Here is a 21,696-nt window from a genome sequence, read left to right as displayed (position 1 = left end):
CATATTTGTAGAATATTAACCCCAGAAAGGTTGTGTCAACATGCTGACATATATAAGCCTTTAAACGAATCCACATATTTTCAGAAATGTATGATATCTTTAGTCATTACCTGCCTGTATTTTTTTTAAATGCATAATTTTAATAGATATCCTTGATATGTAATAGTCATCCTCATATGTCTCATCTAAAACAAGCTAAATCTGACTCATGAAATGTCCAGCGCCCCAAATTATTTAAGTGTTCAGGCACCGAAAATGATTGTGCTCCTTCACATATCTGAGCACACATTTGCACCATATACTTAGTAGTAGGCTATACAAGGAACGGAAAGGTAAACATTGTCATATTTAATCCCAGTTGCTATTTCCAAAAGCACATCTATTTATTTTTAAAGAATGCAGCATAGCAAATCCAGAGCACCAATCACAACACGTTTGCTGTAAAGATGCAAACGTAGGCCAAAAAATGTATTTTATTTATTTAACAGAAAATAAAAATTGCCCACCCTCAATACCCCTGCCTGCCCTGTTTGTTATGAATGCCATGGGTGCGGATTGGGTCATCAGCGGTCGTCCCTCACAGTCCAGACCAAAGGTGGTGGTAGTGTTGGTCTGTGGTCCACTCCAAACTGTCAATGTTTAAATCATGAATCAACATTGTGTTGACATTTCAAGAAAATATTGTCATTTCACATAGCCATACCACAAGGTAGCTACTCTATCTACTTCCTTCATGATGAGAAAGCTAACTGGAACACGCTATCTAGCTAGCCAACTTGCTAGTAAGCTAGCTGGCTAAGTTAGTTAGCTAGCTAGATTATATTAACCAGTATTACAAAATACACCTAAACATTTTAAAAAGTTAGCTGTCACCTTGAGTCTTGACAGGGGTAAAAAGGCAATTTCGTTATTTGTTAGCTAGTTAGGCTACCAGTTAGCTTTTACTGCCCTATCAAGTCTAGCTAGCTAGCCTTACTGACTGCTGACTAAACTAGCTAAAACATCACACTTCTTTGTTTCTCCAGTTGTCAGTTTGACCACACACAGTTAACACACTTATTTGTGGTGCCCAAATTCTAAAAGGACAGTTGGAATCCCACAGCAGAAAATATGTGATTGTTGAGTGCTTTTAGTTTGCGGTTTGCAAGCCTTTATCCAGAGCGAATACCAAAATTATAGCTAGTGTCTGAACGAATTATATGGATTTCATATTTGCCAAATTATTGAGCATGTCCTCAAAACTCAAATAAGCATTAGAAATTGTCCTTACTTATCATATAAAAATGCATATCAAGATCCTGATACGGACCTCAGTCAAGAGCATATGCATTGTATGTGCTGAGAAAATATACTATGTAGGTCTACTGTCAGTATTTGTCACCATATAGAGAAAATAAGATCTCCACATAGGCCTGTCTTAGGATATCTAAGGAGTCAATACCAAGTGTGATATCCAAAAAATGATTTCTTCATTGATGAAAAATATGGATTTCATATTTGTCAAATTATTAAGCGTGTAAACTCAGAAATGCATCAGAAATCATCTTTATTTTCAGCATATCAAAAAGCATATCAAGATTCATATATGGACCTGAGCCAAGAGAAGCATGAATCAATATAGCTTCATATCTTGAATGTGCTGAGAAAACACAGATACTGTATGTGATGTATACAGTCAGTATTTGTCAACATGAAGAGAGAAAATAGGGTGTCACATACATTATCTCAGGATATTGAATGAGTCCATATCCAGCCATAGGAAATGTCCATGTAGATTTTTTGAGTAATCCCAATAGCATATATGTCTAAAAGAGACATGAATTCAGAATTTGTCATGATATGGTGCATATTCAAAAGTCAAAATATACATTGGAAATGGTCTGTATTCTGTAGAAAATCAAAAACATGTCATGTAAAGATATCCCTTTATATGAACCATTTTCGTCCAGTGAGAAGTTAACGTTTTGCTTGTTCTGGGAATGTTTATTTTTAGGTTGCAGGGAGGTTCTGAGAACGTTTTACTCTGGTTCCTTGAAAGTGTTCCTGGGAGGTTTTAGTAACGCTATGAGAACAGAAATGATAGGTTATTTTGAAGTTTTGAGTAACTTCCTTAAAACTTTCACTTAATGTTTCAGTAAACCTTGTAAGCACTGCTATCTTATTTGGGATTAGCATTTTTTAACTCCAAGCACAGATAGGACACACAATGCAGTTCCTTAGGCATTAATCATGCAAACACACTTCTTTTTTTATTCTGACAAGGCATCAGTGAGATTTGAACCTATTATCTCTTGTTCAACCAGGATGGAGCTAGCACGCCATATTTATTTTACACATACAAAGCTGTTCATTTTAGTCTTTTCAACCCCCCCCCCCCCCCTTTTTTTTAAGTATACAAGCACTCATTAAGATCAGGTGTGGCCAATTATTGCGCACAGCCAACACACCTGAACACACTGAACAATTTTGAGGATAGAGAGTGTTTTGTTGATGCTGAGAATGGAATGTATATGTTTTTAAATAAACATTCTTAGAACGTGCTCTGAAAGTTACTAAAGTTTTCCTGTCATTTTTATTGAACGTTTTTATAATGTTCTCAGAACAATTTGAGAACATGACTTTAAATAGAACTTTGAGGAAAACTGTAGGAAATGTTATACTGAAGTACTGAAACTCCCACAGAAGAACGTTGTTTCTCTAACGTTCTCTGAACTATTTGAGAACATTCTCAATGTCAAACCAGTTGGAGAACGTTCCTAGAACATTACCACATTTCTTTATTACATGTAACCATGTTTAAATGTTTAGGAAACATTCTGTTAAAGTAATAAAATATCAAGAAAATTATGTTTTTCATCATGTGCTGAGAATGTTCCAGCCAAGCAACTATCCTACATCATTCCCAGAAAGTTGTGGGAAGGTTGTATGCAAAACAACCATAGGACAACCATGCTCTCACTAAGCTCTAAGAAACATATGGTTCCCAGAACGGTACGTGTCAGGTTGATCAAAGCTCTAGTCAATTGTTAAATATGGAAAGTAGCCTTCTGTCACAATAAAAATCCACAATTCATCAATTAATAACAAACCTTGAAAGATTGATTCACCACAATGTCTGTGTTTTTATTGCCCGTTCCATCCCTGGCTCTGCAGGGAACGATAGTGCAGGGTACGGTGGGTAGGCAGAACGGAGATTCCTGTGAGTGCAATGGAAAATAATTGCACGCAGTCAAAGCCATTCATTCAAGACCTTGAGGAGCACAGCTCAGTAATTCAGCACCACAGTCAACACACAACGCAACGGAGGACAGCAAATTCCAGTGGATGGATTCAACCAGTGGTACAATTCTAAGACTTAAAATATATTCAAGATAGAATATAAAGTTTTGACATAGGCTTAACTAAAGTCATCTTTCAGAGGAAAACTTCGTTGGATAAAGAGTTTAGCCACTCTTCGCTTGCGTAATGCTGGTGTAGGCAAAAGTGTTATTTGGGATGACTGAATGCGCCCGGCGCCTGGAATCGGGGTCTAGATACTGTAGGCGTTAGGAGTGTTGTGGAGCTGCCGGAGAGCCCCTTCATTATTAAGAAGGATGCTGGTGGGAAATGCCTGGAGACAGAGAGGACGAGATTTTTCGAAAGGCTCTGGAACTGCTGTCGGATCTCTGTTCTAGGGGCGAAGTGCAAAACGACAACTGTGTGGATTTTATATACTATTTTCGAGATCTTGCCAGACCAAGATACTCAGACTCAGGTATGTTGTGGAATGCTGTAACTAATATAAAAATCATGAGATGCATTTTTAAATAGATTTTATTTTGCATTGTGAGATTTGAAACTTATGCCAACTCAATTTCAGAAGTTAATGTAAACTATATCTTGGAAAATAGACAGAAAATTGCAACGATTTCAGTGGTTTTTAAAACTGTTTTTAAGACACTTCTCCATTGATTAGGAGCTTTAGGAACTTGTTGCATATGCTTTATATCAATTAAAACGGGATGACAGTGCATTGTGTATTCCAATTTAAACGACCTACATGAGCTTGCTTGTGGAGGGGATATGAGCCCCACCCATTCTCCATAGCCCAGATAACATAATGCTTTGAAGATTGCATGACACTATATTCCAGTGGCAGTATCATTCTAAATTATTCTAAATGTTTTGAATACTAAATGTTAATTTGGCTGTTTATTTATGATTTATATTGCTGTATATTGACTTTGATAACAAAACTACCTTTAAAGAGCAACTGCCCCTAAAAACGAACTAATCCCTTTGAAAAGGACCTATGTGGTATTAACCTGGACTCAGGGGTAGATGTAATATATATACATAAATCCGGAACACACCAATTAGTTTGATATGTTATATGTTTATTTATGTATTAATTTATATTAACATTCACCTAATACCTTTTTTTGCACTATTGGTTAGAGCCTGTAAGTAAGCATTTCACTCTAAGGTCTACACAGGTTGTATTCGGCGCACGTGACAAATAAACTTTCATTTGATTTGAATTTGTGGATGTCCATCATCCATTTTGTATGATATGTTATGAATTACAAGTTATGTTACACATTTCAATTGGTACAGCATGCTACGAATTGCAATTCATACAATATGTTATGAATTTGCAAAATGTATGATATGTTACGAATTCTAATTCCTAGCTAGGTGGCTAGGTAGCTAACGTTAGCTATGCTAAGGGTTAGGTGTTAAGGTTAGGGTTAGGAGTTAGCTGACATGCTAAGTAGGCTAGTTGCAAAGTAACAACAACAAAAAAATAAGCAGTTGCAAAGTTGCTAATTATCTAAAATGCTAAAGTTGTTAGTGATAAGATTCGAAACACCCGTGCTAGACGTTTGCATTATACGCCGACCCATCCACCCAGACCAACCACCCTACTTTTGTTTTTGGCTTAAGTAACTTTCTGTCTTACAGTGCATTCAGAAACTATTCACACGACTTTACTTTTTCCACATTTTGCTTTGTTGCAGCCTGAATGTAAAATGTATTCAAATTAGATTTGTTTGTCACTGGCCTAAACACAATACCCCATAACGTCAAAGTGGAATTACATTTTTACAAATGTATTAAAAATAAAAAAACTGAAATGTCTTGAGTCAATAAGCAGTCAACCCATTTGTTATGGCAAGTCTAAATAAGTCAAATATTTGCTTAACAAGTCCTATAATAAGTTGCATGGACTCTGGGTGCATTAATAGTGTTTAACATTATTTTTGAATGACTACTTAATTTCTTTACACCACACATACAGATTCAACCACAAAGACCAGGGAGGTTTTCCAATGCCTCGCAAAGAAGGGCACCTATTGATAGATGTGTTAAAAAAAAGAAAAAAAGCTGACATTGAATATCCCTTTGAGCATGGTAAAGTTATTAATTACACTTTGGATGGTGTTACACTTTGGATCAATACACCCAGTCACTACAAAGATACATGCGTCTGTCCTAACTTGCAGGAGAGGAAGGAAACCAGTCAGGGATTTTACCATGAGGCCACTGGTGACTTTAAAACAGTTTATTGGCTGTGATAGGAGAAAACTGAGGATGGATCAACAACATTGTAGTTACTCCACAATACTAACCTAGTTGACAGGGTGAAAAGAAGGAAGCCTGTACAGAATCAAAATATTCCATAATATGCATCCTGTTTGCAACAAGGCACTAGAGTAATACTGCAAAAAAATTGGCAAAGCAACTTTTCGTCCTGAATACAAAGTGTTATGTTTGGGGCAAATCCAATAGAACACTTTACTGAGTACCACTCTCCATATTTTGAAGCATAGTTGTGGCTGCCTCATGTTATGGGTATGATTTTAATCGTTAAGGACTGAGAAGTTTTTCAGGATAAAAAATAAGTGGAATGGAGCTAAGCACAGGCAAAATCCTAGAGGAAAACCTGATTCAGTCTGCTTTCCACCAGACACTGGGTGAAAAATTCACCTTCAAGCAGGACAATAACCTAAAACACAAGGCCAAATCTACACTGGAGTTTCTTACCAAGAAGACAGTGAATGTGCCTGAGTGGCCCAGTTACAGTTTTGACTTAAATCTGCTTGAAAATCTATGGCAAGATTTGAAAATGGTTGTCTAGCAATGATCAGTAATCAATTGGACAGAGCTTGAAGAATTTTTTAAAGAATAATGGGCAAATATTGTACAATCCATGTCTGAAAGCTCTTAGAGACATACCCAGAAAGACTGTAATCGCTGCCAAAGGTGATTCTAACATGTATTGGGGTGTGAATACTTATGTAAATGAGATATTTCTGCATTTAATTTTCAATAAATTTGCAAACATTTCGAAAAACATGTTTTCACTTAGTCATTATCGTGTTTTGTCCGTAACCTTTTGTCATGATTGTGATGTTGCCAGATTGTCTTTAGATACAGGATAACTTTAGCCATCTAACTAAGATTGAGGGGACCACTATATTTTAGCTAGCTAACATTAGCATTGCTAGATATTTTTGACGAACTTGGCTAGTAACAATATTGGCAACATTGCCATCTCTCTAAAGTAAATTTGACAACATCATAATATGGAAGAGTTGTTTCCTACTAATTATTTGCCTACTTTAACATCATCGTATTTCCATGCCACTCTTAGTATAATTTAGACGGAACAGTCACATTAGCCTCCGAGGTGCAACCCATGTCTAGGGCACGAATTTATAATGGTTGTGGTGTTATGGTGGTAATGGAAAACTCATGTCTGACTATAACAGTATACTAACTAGCAGGAACAAACTCAAAATAACCCAGGGCCATAGCAAAACATGTCACAGTTGGTTGCATACTGTAACGGTGTCACCGCTCTTTAGACATTTTTTCCTATATCTGTTACCCGTCGCAATGATTATTTTTGCCGACATTGCTATTTTCGAAAATACCTGGGTCTATAGCAATCTGCCAAATGACAAACTCATTCTAATTAGATCAGATAGGTGTGTTGTAACTGTTGCCTTATAATGACATTAACATACAGTACCAGTCAAAAGTTTGGACACACCTACTCATTCAAGGGCTTTTCATTATCTTTACTATTTTCTACATTGTAAAAACTATGAAATAACACATATGGAATCATGTAGTAAGAAAATGTTAAACAAATCAAAATATATTTTTGATTTTAGATTCTTCAAAGTAGCCACCATTTGCCTTGACAGCTTTACACCTTCTTGGCATTCTCTCAATCAACTTCACAAGGAATGCTTTTCCAACGATCTTGAAGGAGTTCCCAAATATTCTGAGCACTTGTTGGATGCTTTTCCTTCACTCTGCGGTCCAACTCATCCCAAACCATCTCAATTGGGTTGAGGTCGGGTAATTGTGGAGGCCAGGTCATCTGATGCAGCACTCCATCACTCTCCTCTGTCAAATATTCCTTACACAGCCTGGAGGTGTGTTTTGGGTCATTGTCCTGTTGAAAAACAAATGATAGTCCCACTAAGCGCGAACCAGATGGGGTGGATAATCGCTGCAGAATGCTGTGGTAGCCATGCTGGTTAAGTGTGCCTTTGAATTCTAAATAAATCACCAACAGTGTCACCAGCAAAGCACCCCCACACCTCCTCCTCCATGCTTCACGGAGGGAACCACACATGCGGAGATCATCCATTCACTTACTCTGCATCTCACAAAGACACAGCGGTTGAAACCAAAAATCTCAAATTTGGACTCATCAGACCAAAGGACAGATTTCCAACGGTCTAATGTAACTTTTTTGTGTTTCTGGGCCCAAGCAAGTCTCTTCTTATTATTGGTGTCCTTTAATAGTGGTTTCTTTGCAGCAATTAGATTCTGAAGGCCTGATTCATGCAGTCTCCTCTGTGAGTTGATGTTGAGATGTGTCTGTGACTTGAACTCTGTGAAGCATTTATTTGGGCTGCAATTTCTGAGGCTGGTAACTCTAAAGAACTCCAATTATCCTCTTCAGTAGAGGTAACTCTGGGTCTTCCTTTCCTGTGGCAGTCCTCATGAAAGCTAGTTTCATCATAGCACTTGATGGTTTTTGCAACTGCACTTGAATACATTTTAAAAGTTCTAGACATTTTCCTGATTGACTGACCTTCATGTCTTAAAGTAATGATGGACTGTCGTTTCTCATTGCTTATTTGAGATGTTCTTGCCATAATATGGACTTGGTCTTTTATCAAATAGGGCTATCTTCTGTATACCCCCCTACCTTGTCACAACACAACTGATTGGCTCAAACGCATTAAGAAGGAAAGAAATTCCACAAATTAACTTTTATCAAGGCCCACCTGTTAATTGAAATGCATTCCAGGTGATTACATCGTGAAGAAAGGTTGAGAGAATGCCAAGAGTGTGCAAAACTGTCATCAAGGCAAATGGTGGCTTCTTTGAAGAATCTGAAATATAAAATACATTTTGATTTGTTTAAAACTTTTTGGGTTACTACATGATAGTTTTGATGTCTTCACTACTTTTCTAAAATGTAATTTTTTTTTTAAAAAAATAAAGAAAAACCCTTGAATGAGTAGGTGTTTCCAAACCTTTGACTGGTACTGTATATTGCTAAGAATTTGAGAGGGTGACCAGCACCAATGTCAAACACCATAACCACTGTCCCAATAAGGGATTTCTCTAGGACATACGCTTATTGGGCCAGTATAGTTAGGCCCTGTCCAGAAGAAACCCTAATCCCTATATAAGTGCCAAGAACAAGGTACTTATTTAACTAGAAAGTCAGTTTAGAAGAAATTCTTATTTACTATGACAGAGTACACCAGCCAAATCTGGACGATGCTGGGCCAATTGTGCACCACCCTATGGGACTCCCAATCACAGACAGTTATGATACAGCCTGGAATCAAACCAGGGTGGCTGTAGTGACATTGAGATGCAGTGCCTTAGACCACTGCACCACTCAGGAGCCCAAATCACAGAGAGATTTTACATTTACATTTTAGTCATTTAGCAGACGCTCTTATCCAGAGCGACTTACAGTAGTGAGTGCATACATTTCATTTCATGCATTTTTTTTTTTTTTTTTTTTTTTTTTTTTTTTTTTTTTTTTTTGGAGCTAAAGCACAGAGAGATCCTGGCCGCACATTTTAATTCATGGCAATAAAAATTAAACACCAGGTAAAAAACCTAGGTGCTATTTAAGATTCTGAACTCAATTTCTAATCAGTCATTAGGAATGTGACAAAAATAGCTTTTTACCAACTGAAGAACATTGCCAAGGTGAGGCTGTTTCTCTCTCAGGCTGATGCCGAGAGACTCATCCATGTTTTTATAACAAGCAGGCTTGACTACTTTAATACTCTCCTGTCTGGTCTACCCAAGAAAGCCATTGGTCAACTGCAAAACATACAGAATGCTACAGCAAGGGTACTTAGCAAGACCAGACAGAGAGCACACATTACACCAATTTCAAGGTCTCTGCACTGGCTGCCTGTGAGTTTTAGAAATCATTTTAAGATTATTCTGTTGGCTTTTAAATCAATCCATGATTGTGCACCCAAATGCATGTCAGACATGCTTTTGAGTTATGTACCCAGTAGGTCTCTCAGGTCCTCTGGCACTGGCCTTTTAACTATCCCATAGCCTAGGACCAAGAGGCATGGAGAGGCAGCCTTTAGTCATTATTTCCCCAGCCTCTGGAATAGCCTGCCAGAAAAACCTGAGGTTGGCCGAAACTGTGGACATATTTAAAAGAGATCTTAAAACACACATTTTTAGATTTGCTTTTCCTTAGGTGGCTTTTTAGTCATTCAGATTTTGTTATTATTTTGTTTTTTATCCTGTTATGTTTGTTGTGTAGTAAATATTTCAGTTTTAATTTGAATTGTTTTTAGTTTTTTTGTGAAGCACATTCCATGTCTGAAATGTAATGTACTGAACAAAAATATAAACGCAATACGTAACAATTTAAAATACTTTTCTGAGTTACAGTTCATAGAAGGAAATCAGTCAATTGAAATACATTCATTAGGCCCTATTCTATGGATTTCACGACTGGGCAGGGGCGCACCGATGGGTGGGCATAAGCCGACCCACTTGGGAGCCAGATCCACCCACTGGGGAGCCAGGCCCAGCCAATCTGAATGAGTTTTTCCACACAAAAGGGCTTTATTACAGACAGAAATACTCCTCAGCATACTTACCTACTAACCCTTTCCCAACAATGCAGTTAAAAAGTATGAACATTTACAAATAGATCAAAAAATAAAATGTTACACAAAAAAATAACACTATATACAAGGAGTACCGGTACCGAGTCAGTGTACTGGGGTATAAGGTAGTGAGGGTGATTGATTGAGGTAATATGTACATGTAGTTTTGGTTAGGTGATTGATTTAAGTACTATGTACATATAGGTAAAATAAAATAAAATGTTATTTGTCACATGCGCCAAATACAACAGGTGTAGACCTTACCGTGAAATGCTTACTTATAAGCCCTTAACCAACAATGCAGTTTGAAGAAAATAGAGTTAAGAAAATATTTACTAAATAAACTAAAAACATATAAAAAAATAAAAAAAGTAACACAATAAAATCACAATAATGACGCTATATAAAGTGGGTACCGGTACCGAGTCGATGTGCGGGGGTACAGGTTAGGCAAGGTAATTTGTACATGTACAGTAGGTAGGGGTGAAGTTACGATGCACAGATAATAAACAGTGAAAGGAGCAATGTAAAAACAATTGGGGGAGGCAGGTGTCAATGCAAATAGTACGGGTGGCCATTTTATTAATTATTCAGCAGTCTTATGGCTTCGGGGTAGAAGCTGTTAAGGAGCCTTTTGGACCTAGAGTTGGTGCTCCGGTACCACTTACCGTGCGGTAGCAGAGAGAACAGTGTATGAATTGGGTGACTGGAGTCTTGGCTTGGCCCCATTGATGTACTGGGCCGCACGTGCTACCCTCTGTAGTGCCTTACGGTCGGATGCCGAGCAGTTGCAGTACCAGGAGGTGATGCAACCAGTCAGGATGCTCTCTGATGGTGCAGCTGTAGAACTTTTTGAGGATCTGAGGGCCCATGCCAAATCTGTTCAGTCTCCTAAAGGGGAAAAGGCATTGTCGTGCCCTCTTCATGACTGTCTTGGTGTGTTTGGACCATGATAGTTTATTGGTGAACTTGAAACTCTCGACCCGCTCCACTACAGCCCCGTCGCTGTGAATGGGGGCGTGCTCTACCACTACCCTCCTTCTCCTGTAGTCCACAATCAGCTATTTTGTCTTGCTCACGTTGAGGGAGAGGTTGTTGGCCTGGCACCACACTGCCAGGTCTATGACCTCCTCCCTATAGGCTGTCTCATCGTTGTCGGTGATCAGGCCTACCACCGTTGTGTTGTCAGCAAACTTAATGATGGTGGGGCCCGTCAGGAAGTCCAGGATCCAGTTGCAGAGGGAGGTGTTTAGTCCCAGGGTCCTTAGCTTAGTGATGAGCTTTGTGGGCACTATAGTGTTTAACGATGAGCTGTAGTCAATGAACAGTATTCTCACATAGGTGTTCCTTTTGTCCAGGTGGGAAAGGGCAGTGTGGAGTGCAATTGAGATTGCGGCATCTGTGGATCTGTTGGGGCGGTATGCAAATTGGAGTGGGTCTAGCGTTCCGGGATGATGGTGTTGGTGTTAGCCATGACCAGCCTTTCAAAGCATTTCATGGCTACAGTGCAACGGGGCAGTAGTCATTTAGGCAGGTTACCTTCGCTTTCTTGGGCACAGGGACTATGGTGGTCTGCTTGTAACGAAGGTATTACAGACTCGGTCAGTGAGAGGTTGAAAATGTCAATGAATACTCTTGCCAGTTGGTCTACACATGCTCTGAGTACAGGTCCTGGTAATCCTTCTGGCCCCGCGGCCTTGTGAATGTTGACCTGTTTAAAGGTCTTGCTCACATCGGCTATGGAGAGCGTGATCACACAGTCGTCTGGAACAGCTGGTGCTCTCATGCATGCTTCAGAGTTGCTTGCCTCGAAGCGCACATCTGGTAGGCTCGTGTCACTGGGCATCTCGCGGCTGGGTTTCCCTTTGTAGTCCGACGAGCGTCAGAGCCAGTGTAGTAGGATGAAATCTTAGACCTGTATTGACGCTTTGCCTGTTTGATAGTTTGTCTGCGGTCATAGCGGGATTAGTGTCCCGCTCCTTGAAAGCAGCAGCTCTGGCCTGTAGCTCGGTGTGGATGTTGCCTGTAATCCATGGCTTCTGGTTGGGATATGTACGTACGGTCGCTGTGGGGATGACATCGTCGAAGCACTTATTGATGAAGCCGGTGACTGATGTGGTATACTCCTCAATGCCATTGGGGGTGGGGGGTGAACAGCAAAAAATCTGGGTAGCCATTTAATTAACTGTTCAGCAGTCATGTCTCAGGGGTCAAAACTGTTCAGGAGCCTTTAGGTCCCAGATTTGGCGTTCCGGTACCGCTTGCCGTGCGGTACCAGAGAGCACAGACTGTGACTTGGGTGGCAGTCAGGAAGTCGAGTATCCAATTGCAGAGGGAGGTGTTTAATGAAAGGGTAATTAGAATAGTGAAGAGTTTGGACGGCACTATGGTGTTGAATGCTGAGCTCATCCGATACCTGACACGGACATTGGTGGTGTAGTGGGAAGATTGGAGTACTGTGATCCAAGAGGTTGTGAGCTCAAATCCAGTGGTGTGTATTCATGGATGCCAAAGAAGGTCAGGTTTCCCCAAAAAATTACCAACAAAAAAACATATAAAATAATGTATTTTATCTCTGTGCATCATAATTTTCCTTAAATTTGGGAGAGGCTGAATGTACACTACCGGTCAAAAGTTTTAGAACACCTACTCATTCCAGGGTTTTTCTTTATTTTTACTATTTTCTACATTGTAGAATAATAGTGAAGACATCAAAACTATGAAATAACATATATGGAATCATGTAGTAACCAACAAAGGTTAAACAAATCAAAATATATGTTATATTTGAGATTATTCAAAGTTGCCACCCTTTGCCTTGATGACAGCTTTGCACACTCTTGGCATTCTCTCAACCAGCTTCATGAGGTAGTCACCTGGAATGCATTTCAATTAACAGGTGTGCCATCAGTTAATTTGTGGAATGTCTTTCCTTCTTAAAGCGTTTGAACCAATCAGTTGTGTTGTGACAAGGTAGGGGTGGTATACAGAAGATAGCCCTATTTGGTAAAAGACCAAGTCCATATTATGGCAAGAACATCTCAAATAAGAAAAGAGAAATGACAATCCATCATTACTTAAAACCTCTCAGGCTAGTGGGACGTCTAGTGGACACCTTGTGGAAGCCATAGGAATTGCAATCTGGGAGCTGCCCCTATGCTTTTCATTGTAAGAGCATGGGCTCTCTAAAAAAAAATCCTGTTGGTTTTTCTTTGAATTTTTTTCCTACCATATCTATTGTGTTATAGTCTCATACATTATTTTAACATTTCAACAAACTTCAAAGTGTTTTCTATCCAATGGTACCAATTATATGCATATCCTGGCTTCTGGGCCTGAGTAACAGGCAGTTTACTTTGGGCACGTCAGTCAGGCGGAAATTCAGAAAAAAGGACCCTAGCCTGAAGAAGTTTAAGATATGAAGTTCAGTCAATACGGAACATTTCAAGAACTTTTAAAGTTTCTTCAAGTGCAGTCGCAAAAACTGTCAAGCGCTATGATGGAACTGGCTCTCATGAGGACTGCTACAGGAATGGAAAATCTAGAGTTACCTCTGCTGCAGAAGATACGTTCATTACGGGTACATACAAGTGTCTTAGTACATACAACGGGTACCTACAAGTGGGGTGGCAGGTAGCCTAGTGGTTAGAGCATTGGACTTGGAACTGGAAGGTTGCAAGATCAAATCCCTGAGCTGACAAGGTAAAAATATGTTGTTCTGCCCCAAGACAGTTAACCCACAGTCATTGAAAATAAGAATTTGTTCTTATTACCTAGTTAAATACAGATAAAATAAATTGCAGCCATAAATGCTTCATGGACTACAAATTCTTAATTACAATTGTGTGTGTGTGTGTGTGTGTGTGTGTGTGTGTGTGTGTGTGTGTGTGTGTGTGTGTGTGTGTGTGTGTGTGTGTACAAGAGAGACCTAAAGGCAACAACGTGGTACAAACATTATTGGGCAAGAAGGTAGAGACAACAATGCAAAGTAGTCACAATTGACGGTTATATGGAGATGTCCAGTTTACAGAGGAGTATAGAGTGCAGTGATGTGTCCTATAAGGAGCACTGGTGTCAGATCTGATGGCCAAATGGCAAAGAACATCTAGCTGCTCAAGAGCACCCTTACCTGCTCAAGAGCACCCTTACCTGCATAAGCAATGGACATTAGACCTGTGGAAATTTTTCCTTTGGTCTGATGAGTCCAAATTGAAGACTTTTGGTTCCTACCGCCATGTCTTTGTGAGACGCGGTGTAGGTGAACGGATGATCTCCGCATGTGTATTTCCCACCGTAAAGCAAAGAGGAGGTGTTATGGTGTGGGGGTGCTTTGCTGGTGACACTGTCAGCCTACATGCAATATGCTTTGTGGACTTTATCACATCGGAGGCTGCTGAGGGGAGGATGGTTGATAATAATGGCTGGACCGGAGTAAATGGAATGGCATATTTGATACCATTCGACTGATTCCGCACCAGCCATTACCATGAGCCCGTCCTCCCCAATTAAGGTGCCACCAGCCTCCTTCCCCGGACAGATGTTACTCTCCGGTTTTTTATGAAACAAAAGGTGTGGTTGAATTTATTCTGACACTGTGTCGTCTTATTTTCTCTGCCTTAGGCCTATATATAGCACAGTGGCAAGGCATTTGAACAAGCAGGTTATAGAGCAAACAACGCAATCATCACAACACATAGGTTGTAATATGGCAAGTTCTTCCTGGCTTGGCTTCCCCGGTGATTTTACCCACACACAGCTACTGTTCAAATCCCAGGTTAGGACATGTTGAATAATAATTACAGTACAGCTGAACATGCACAATGTAGTCATCTATGTTAAAGTGTGTCAAATATTTAAGTATGTATGTTAAAAGCATTGTCTGTGTGTACGTCATATCCCTAACATTGCCAACCGACAAAGAGCTATGAATGGGTCAGTGGTTCACAGTTCACCAATCAAGGTGTGATGTGTAATGTAACTTTCTTTTGGAGAACGTTTCTTTGGGACCATCAGGCGACATTCTGACAACTGATACACAGAAATGTTCCTGCAACGTTACCATGAAACGTGTCTACAACAATTGTATCTTAAATTCTGAGAGCATGGCAACCCTGTTCTGTGTATGTTTGTTGGGACGTTGATGGAATATTCTCCTAACCCTCAGAAACCTGGACACATGAATGTTCTTGCAATGTTCCCATGAGATGTGTCTAGAACATTAATATCTTAAATTCTGAGAACATCGTAACCACGTTCTGGGTAAGGTCTATTTCACATTAAGGGAATGGTCTTTGGAAACATTCCTTGCACATCACGGGAACATTCCTATGAAAACTTTATTTAATAACCTAATGAGACTCTTAAGGGAACGTTCTCTAAAGTTGTGGGAACATTTGTTGTTAGCTGGGTAGTTGCTACACACATTTTTTGGAGTGGTTAAAACTATCATTTTGATATAATGGATGGCCAGTCCTTGCATCCATAGCTCTGTCTATGGATTTGAGAGTGGTTACATTTCTCTAGTCCCAGCTTTTTACCTAAACAGAAACGGGGTGTCCGCTTTGTAATTGTTTCAGTTAAGGATTCTAGCTTTAAGTGACAAATAGTGATTATTGAGCAAATGAAAATTGAGCTGGTACCCCAGTCTAACCACCATATACTATCAAGTCACAGACCAGAGTGGTTTGTGAGTCATTTTGTTACAGTAGGACTCGATATTAGATGCTGGGCGTGACTGATGCGTTTAAACATGTTACAAACCCATTAAACATGCATGATCCTACGGAACTTCTGCTAACAGATATTTTCCTGAAAGACTCTGTGAACTATTTATTGCACATTGCTCCACATAAGCAAGGTTCTATAGATGCAAAATGATAAGAACACCACGGAAAGTGTGGAAACAATTTTTGACCCTCCCATACTGCCATCCATGTCTGAATAATAGAGGACCACAATGAAACTTGATGCCTTGGTTTTGGTCATGCCCACTCTGGTCTGGACAGTCACAAATGGAATTTCTAGTAGGAAACTAACTGGCCATAAAGCTACATAAACTGCTGGCATTAAATGCCTAAGGGCAATGGGCTTACTTACAAGAATATACAAACAGCAGTTGTAATAATTGGACAGTTGAGAAAAGTCTATATCATGTCCTCTGATTATGCAATAAAGGTTGCTTGGCAAAGTAGCTAGAATCAAATGACAGAGATTGTCGCTTTCCAGATGAAGAGGTTACAAGTAGTTTTCTTCGTGGATCAAAAAGTCTGTTATCATAGCCCTTCTAGCGGAGCAATAAAGATCCATCAGAGGTGCCTGGGTGTTAACTCCAGTCTCTCAATCCCCCATATTAAAATGACCTCTCACCTTTGCAATTGTCCCTTATTGACATATTGTTGGCTTTGCTGCTGTTTGTCACAACCTGGCTTGCCCTCTCTATGGATGAGTAGCAGACCAATATAAACAACACAATGGGTATAATGGAAGGGCCTATATGACTCAGGCTTGTATATTAGGAGTCTTCTGTAATTCGCCAAATAATTTCACCTTCATGAAAATATAAACGTTCGTAGATCTAAACCTACTGAGGGTTGTGGATGTGTATGGATCTGTGAAGACGATTAATATATGATCAAACATTATAGAACTATGGGGATTTCCCTCATCTCATCAGAATGAGGCACTTCAAGGAGCTTCTTTCTCCCAAACCAAGGTCACCCCCAGCAGGCAGAGTGTAGCCCCTGGTGGATAGGCCAGGAGCCAGCAGCCCAGTGTAGGAGAAAACACAGGTCAGACCGGAGGGGCTCCTTGAGAAAGTATAACATATTCATAGCTTTCCACTCAAGCTGGGAAAAATGTGGCCGGTCGAACTGTGCTGTTGCCCTCTGGTTCGATGAGTTCTTCCCTTTGTTAATCTACTAACCTTCTAGTGCTCTTATATTCCCTGTGGTTGATATGGCTCTTTTCAGCATTCAAATAATCAATTCAAATCACATTTTATTTGTCACATGCTTCGTAAACAACAGCTGTAGACTAACAGTGAAATGCTTACGGGCCCTTCCCAACAATGCAGAGAGAAAACATTTGAAAAATTGAAAAATAACAACACAAAGAATAAATGCACAATGTGTATCAATAACTTGGCTATATACACGGGATACTGGTAGAGTCGATGTGCAGGGGTACGAGGTAATTGAGGTAGATATGTACATATACTGTAGGTAGGGGTAAAGTGACTTGGCAACAGGATAGATAATAAACAGTAACAGCAGTATACTGTAGGTAGGGGTAAAGTGACTAGACAACAGGATAGATAGACAGTAACAGCAGCATACGTGATAAAAAAATTGTTAGAGCAAAACGGGTCAATGCAGATAGTCCGGGTAGCTATTGGTGAACTATTTAGCCGTCTTATGGCTTGGGGGTAAAAGCTGTTCAGGGTCCTGTTGGTTCCAGACTTGGTGCATCGGTACCGCTTGCCGTGTGGTAGCAGAGAGAACAGTCTGTGACTTGGGTGGCTGGAGTCTTTGACAATTTTTAGGGCCTGAATGGCAGGGAGCTCGGCCACAGTGATGTACTGAACCTTACACACTACCCTCTGCAGTGCCTTGCGGTCAGATGCCAAACAGTTACCATACCAAGCGGTGATGCAGCCAGTGAAGATGCTCTCAATGGTGCAGCTGTATAACGTTTTGAGGATCTGAGGGCCCATGCCGAATCCTTTAAGACTCATGATGGGGGAGAGGCATTGTCGCGCCTTCTTCACAGTTGTGTTGGTGTACGTGGACCATGATAATTCTTTAGTGATGTGGACACCGAGGAACTTGAATCTCTCAACCCGCTCCACTACTGCCCTGTCGATGTGTTGTATGTGGAGGATGAGTGTTGCAGTAGGTAGCTCAGATAGGGGGGAGTGAGGCCTAAGAAGGTTTTATAAATAAGCATCAACCAGTGGGTCTTGCGACAGTTATACAGAGATGTCCAGTTTACAGAGGAGTATAGAGTGCAGGGATGTGTCCTATAAGGAGCATTGGTGGAAAATCTGATGGTCAAATGGTAAAGAACGTCTAGCCGCTCGAGAGCACCCTTTTCCTGCCGATCTATAAATTACATCTCTGTAGGATTACATCTCTGGGTAGGATGGTCATCTGAATCAGGGTTAGTTTGGCAGCTGGGGTGAAAGTGGAGCGATTACAATTGAGGAAATCACGTCTAGATTTAACCTTAGCCTGCAGCTTGGATACTGTATGTGCTGAAAGAAGGACAGTGTACTCTCTAGCCATACTCCCAAGTACCTCAAGCTCCACATCCTCAGAGGTTGTAATAACACTGGTGAGTTCAAAAGAAGGTTAAGGGCATAGAAACCTTATTGGACACTAAGAAAGCGTTGTTGTAGAGCATTTAACACAACATCCGGGGAGGGGGAGCTGAGTATAAAACTGTATAATCTGCATATAAATGGATGAGAGAGCTTCCTACTGCCTGAGCTATGTTATTGATGTGAATTGAGAAGAGCTTGGGGCCTATGATTGAGCCTTGGGTACTCCCTTGGTAGCTGAGACATTATATGTTCTGACTTTACACATTCAAATCTTTGAGAGGTAGTTGGTCTACCGTATCAAAGCTTTGGCTTTAAAAAGTAAATGAAAATAGCAAAACAACATTGCTTAGAATCAAGGGCAGTGGTGACATAATTTAGAACATGTAAGGTTACAATATTTTTACTGTCGCTGTAAAAATAAAATAAACTCAAACTCAAGTTACACATCTGTAACCTGAGTGGAATTCAGATTGCATTCCAGTGAGAATACTATAGACATCAAGTCAGCCAGTGTCACGTCCTGACCAGTAATAGGGGTTATTTGTTATTGTAGTTTGGTCAGGACGTGGCACAGGGTATTTGTTTTATGTGGTTCGGGGTGGTGGTTTGTTTAGAAGGGTGTTTGATTTATTATTTCCGGGTTTTGGGTTATGTTCTATGTTTTTGTATTTCTATGTTCTTTTTAGTTTAGTATTTCTATGTTTAGGTATTGGGTGTTGGACTCTCAATTGGAGGCAGGTGTTTTCTAGTTGATTGAGAGTCCTAGTCTGATTTCTAGTCTGATTGAGAGTCCTATAATTAGGTATGTGTTTGTGTTTGGAGTTTGTGGGAGATTGTTCTGTGTATAGCCTTGTGCCTTACCAGACTGTTATTCGCCATTGTGTTTTGTGTACGTGTTTATTTTGGTTTCCCTTCTTTTCCGTAATAAAGAAGATGAGTGCATACTCGATCTCGCTGCGTATTGGTCCGACAATGATTTCTCTTTATCTTCTGACGAAGAAGAATGTGACAGCCAGTCAGTTGAATATTGCCAAGTTTTTCCAACACTTTTGATAAATAGGGCAAGACTTTGGCCTATAACAATTAGGATCAGCTTGATCTCCCATTTAAATAAAGGACTTAGCGTGGCTTCCTTCCAATCAATGGGAACCTCCCCAGAGAGGAGAGACAGGCTAACAAGGTGAGAGTTAGGCTCAGTGATGATAGGGGCTGCAACCTTAAAAGAAGAAAGAATCTAAACCATCTCACCCAGATGTTTTTTTGGGGGTCAAGTTTAAGGAGCTCCTTTAGCACCTCAGACTCAGTGACCGCTGCCTGCAGGGAGAAGCTGTGTAGCAGGGCAGTGAAAAAAGAGGGAGGAGCATTATAAAGGCTGGGAGATGAGGAAGTGTTGGACAGGCAAGGAGTGATGGCTGAGTCAGATAGGAATCCTGACTTAATGAAGTGGTGATTAAAGAGCTCAGCCATACGCTCCTTGTTAGTAACAACCACATCATCAACCTTAAGGGACATGGGCAGCTGTGAACAGGGTTTATTCTCCAGGTCTATCATCGTTTTCCAGAACTTCTTGGTGTTAGACCCACAGAGAGAGAACTGCTCCTGAAAGTAACTAATGCTGGCCTTCGGGATAGCCTGAGTGCACTTACTTCTCATTTGTCTGAACGACAGCCAGTCAGCCTGAGTATTTTGTGCCGAGCATTTTGCCAAATGGTGTTATTGAGGTGGAGTAACTCCACCAGATCACCGTCAAATCAGGTTCTGAAACTATTTTTAATTTACATTTTCTTTATGAGAGCGTGCTTGTTAACAATACCACTGAAAATATTTTAAAAATAAGCCCCAAGCCCCAATGAAGGAAGGCTTGCTCATTAAAGTTTTTCAGCAAGCGTTTATGACAAATCAGGACAGGTCGTTTCACTGAGCAGCCATTACGAACACAGGACGTAAAACATTGATCACTAAGAGCATTACACCAGACTGATACGTTTCAGGATTATTTGTGAGGATAACATCAAGGAGAGTAGCCTTTCCTGGGTATTTGCAGTCATATCTTGTGGAATTGATAATAATCTGAGAGAGATTTAGGAAGTCCCATTGTTTTAAGACTTGGTCGGGTGGTTTAAACATGACACATTTTAGTTCACATAGCAGGATAAATTCAGATTTAGTATAAGGGGAGAGAGCTTAGGACTGGTAGGGTACAGGCCGGTGCTGATGGATTTTGATAACACCCAGCAACAGTCAACAAATACCTATTTGAAAGCTTAATGCTTAAAACCAGCAAATCAAATAGTTTGGGGACAGACTTGATGGAGACAACCGAGCACTGAAGGTGTTCATTGGTAAAGATTGCCACTCCACCACCTTTGGAAGATCTGTCTTGCAGTCAAACCAGAAAGGTTAACATCAGTGTTCAGAACAGTCTTTCTTAACCATGTCTCAGTAATGACAAAACACATCTGGATTGGAGCTGTGAACCCACACTTTCAATTGCTACATTTTAGATAATAATCTTCTAGTGTTAACGTGAAAAAAACCTAGGCTTTTACGAGAGAAGAAATCAGTGAAGCAGAAATCATCCGAGCGCAAGACAGAATTGGGGCTTGCAACAGTAGACGGGCCAAGGTGTACATTTCCAGATATCATCAGCAGTAATACAATCAGGGCACGGCAGAGGACAGGGAGAGCTTTGCGATGTTGATTATTTATGACATTAGAATGTGCATCAGATGGCAACAAGATCAAATTGTACAGCACTTTCATCAGTTAACATGAATGCAAATCCAGCTAGAGAGGGTTAAAATAGTATGGGTGGTCAAGAGACCGTGTAACAGATAGATAGTCTGAGTCGCAAGTGTCTGTCCCACGGTTGGGTAAACGAGAAAGTTTATAGTCACCAAAGCGTGCAGGACTCATGGAGCAAATAGCACAAAGCACAAGAAAAAAAACGACTTGGGGCTAAGCATTGTAAGTTCAAAGAGTCACTCGCCCCACAACATAAGAGAGTAGCTCTCAATGAGTCCAGTAGACTATAAAAGTCTGAGATAAAATAAACAAATACTAGGTCTATGCTAGTTAATTAAAGTGTTTCTGAGTGAGCTCACATAATAAGCTTCACAAGTTAATTAGCCTACATAAAATTCAGATCAGTGCAAAGTCTGCGGTGTGTGAATGTATGTGCGTGTGTGCTGGAGGCGAGCAAAG

The 21,696-nt window shown here is 40.2% G+C and overlaps 1 protein-coding gene across 1 annotated transcript in view; it reads left to right on the top strand.

Annotated features, from left to right (window-relative positions):
- Positions 1-2,994: 2,994 nt before the first annotated feature.
- LOC115152268 (synaptotagmin-9-like) overlaps positions 2,995-21,696 on the top strand; it is a 49,908-nt gene continuing 31,206 nt past the window's right edge. Inside the window, exon 1 of the mRNA XM_029696955.1 lies at positions 2,995-3,754. Within this exon, the coding sequence (XP_029552815.1) occupies positions 3,607-3,754 (148 nt within the window). The 5' untranslated portion in view covers positions 2,995-3,606. The remainder of the gene's footprint in view (positions 3,755-21,696) is intronic.

The sequence above is a fragment of the Salmo trutta genome, chromosome 17, assembly GCF_901001165.1.
Source record: "Salmo trutta chromosome 17, fSalTru1.1, whole genome shotgun sequence".
Taxonomy (NCBI): Eukaryota; Metazoa; Chordata; class Actinopteri; order Salmoniformes; family Salmonidae; genus Salmo; species Salmo trutta.
This window is presented reverse-complemented; position numbering and strand designations above follow the sequence as displayed.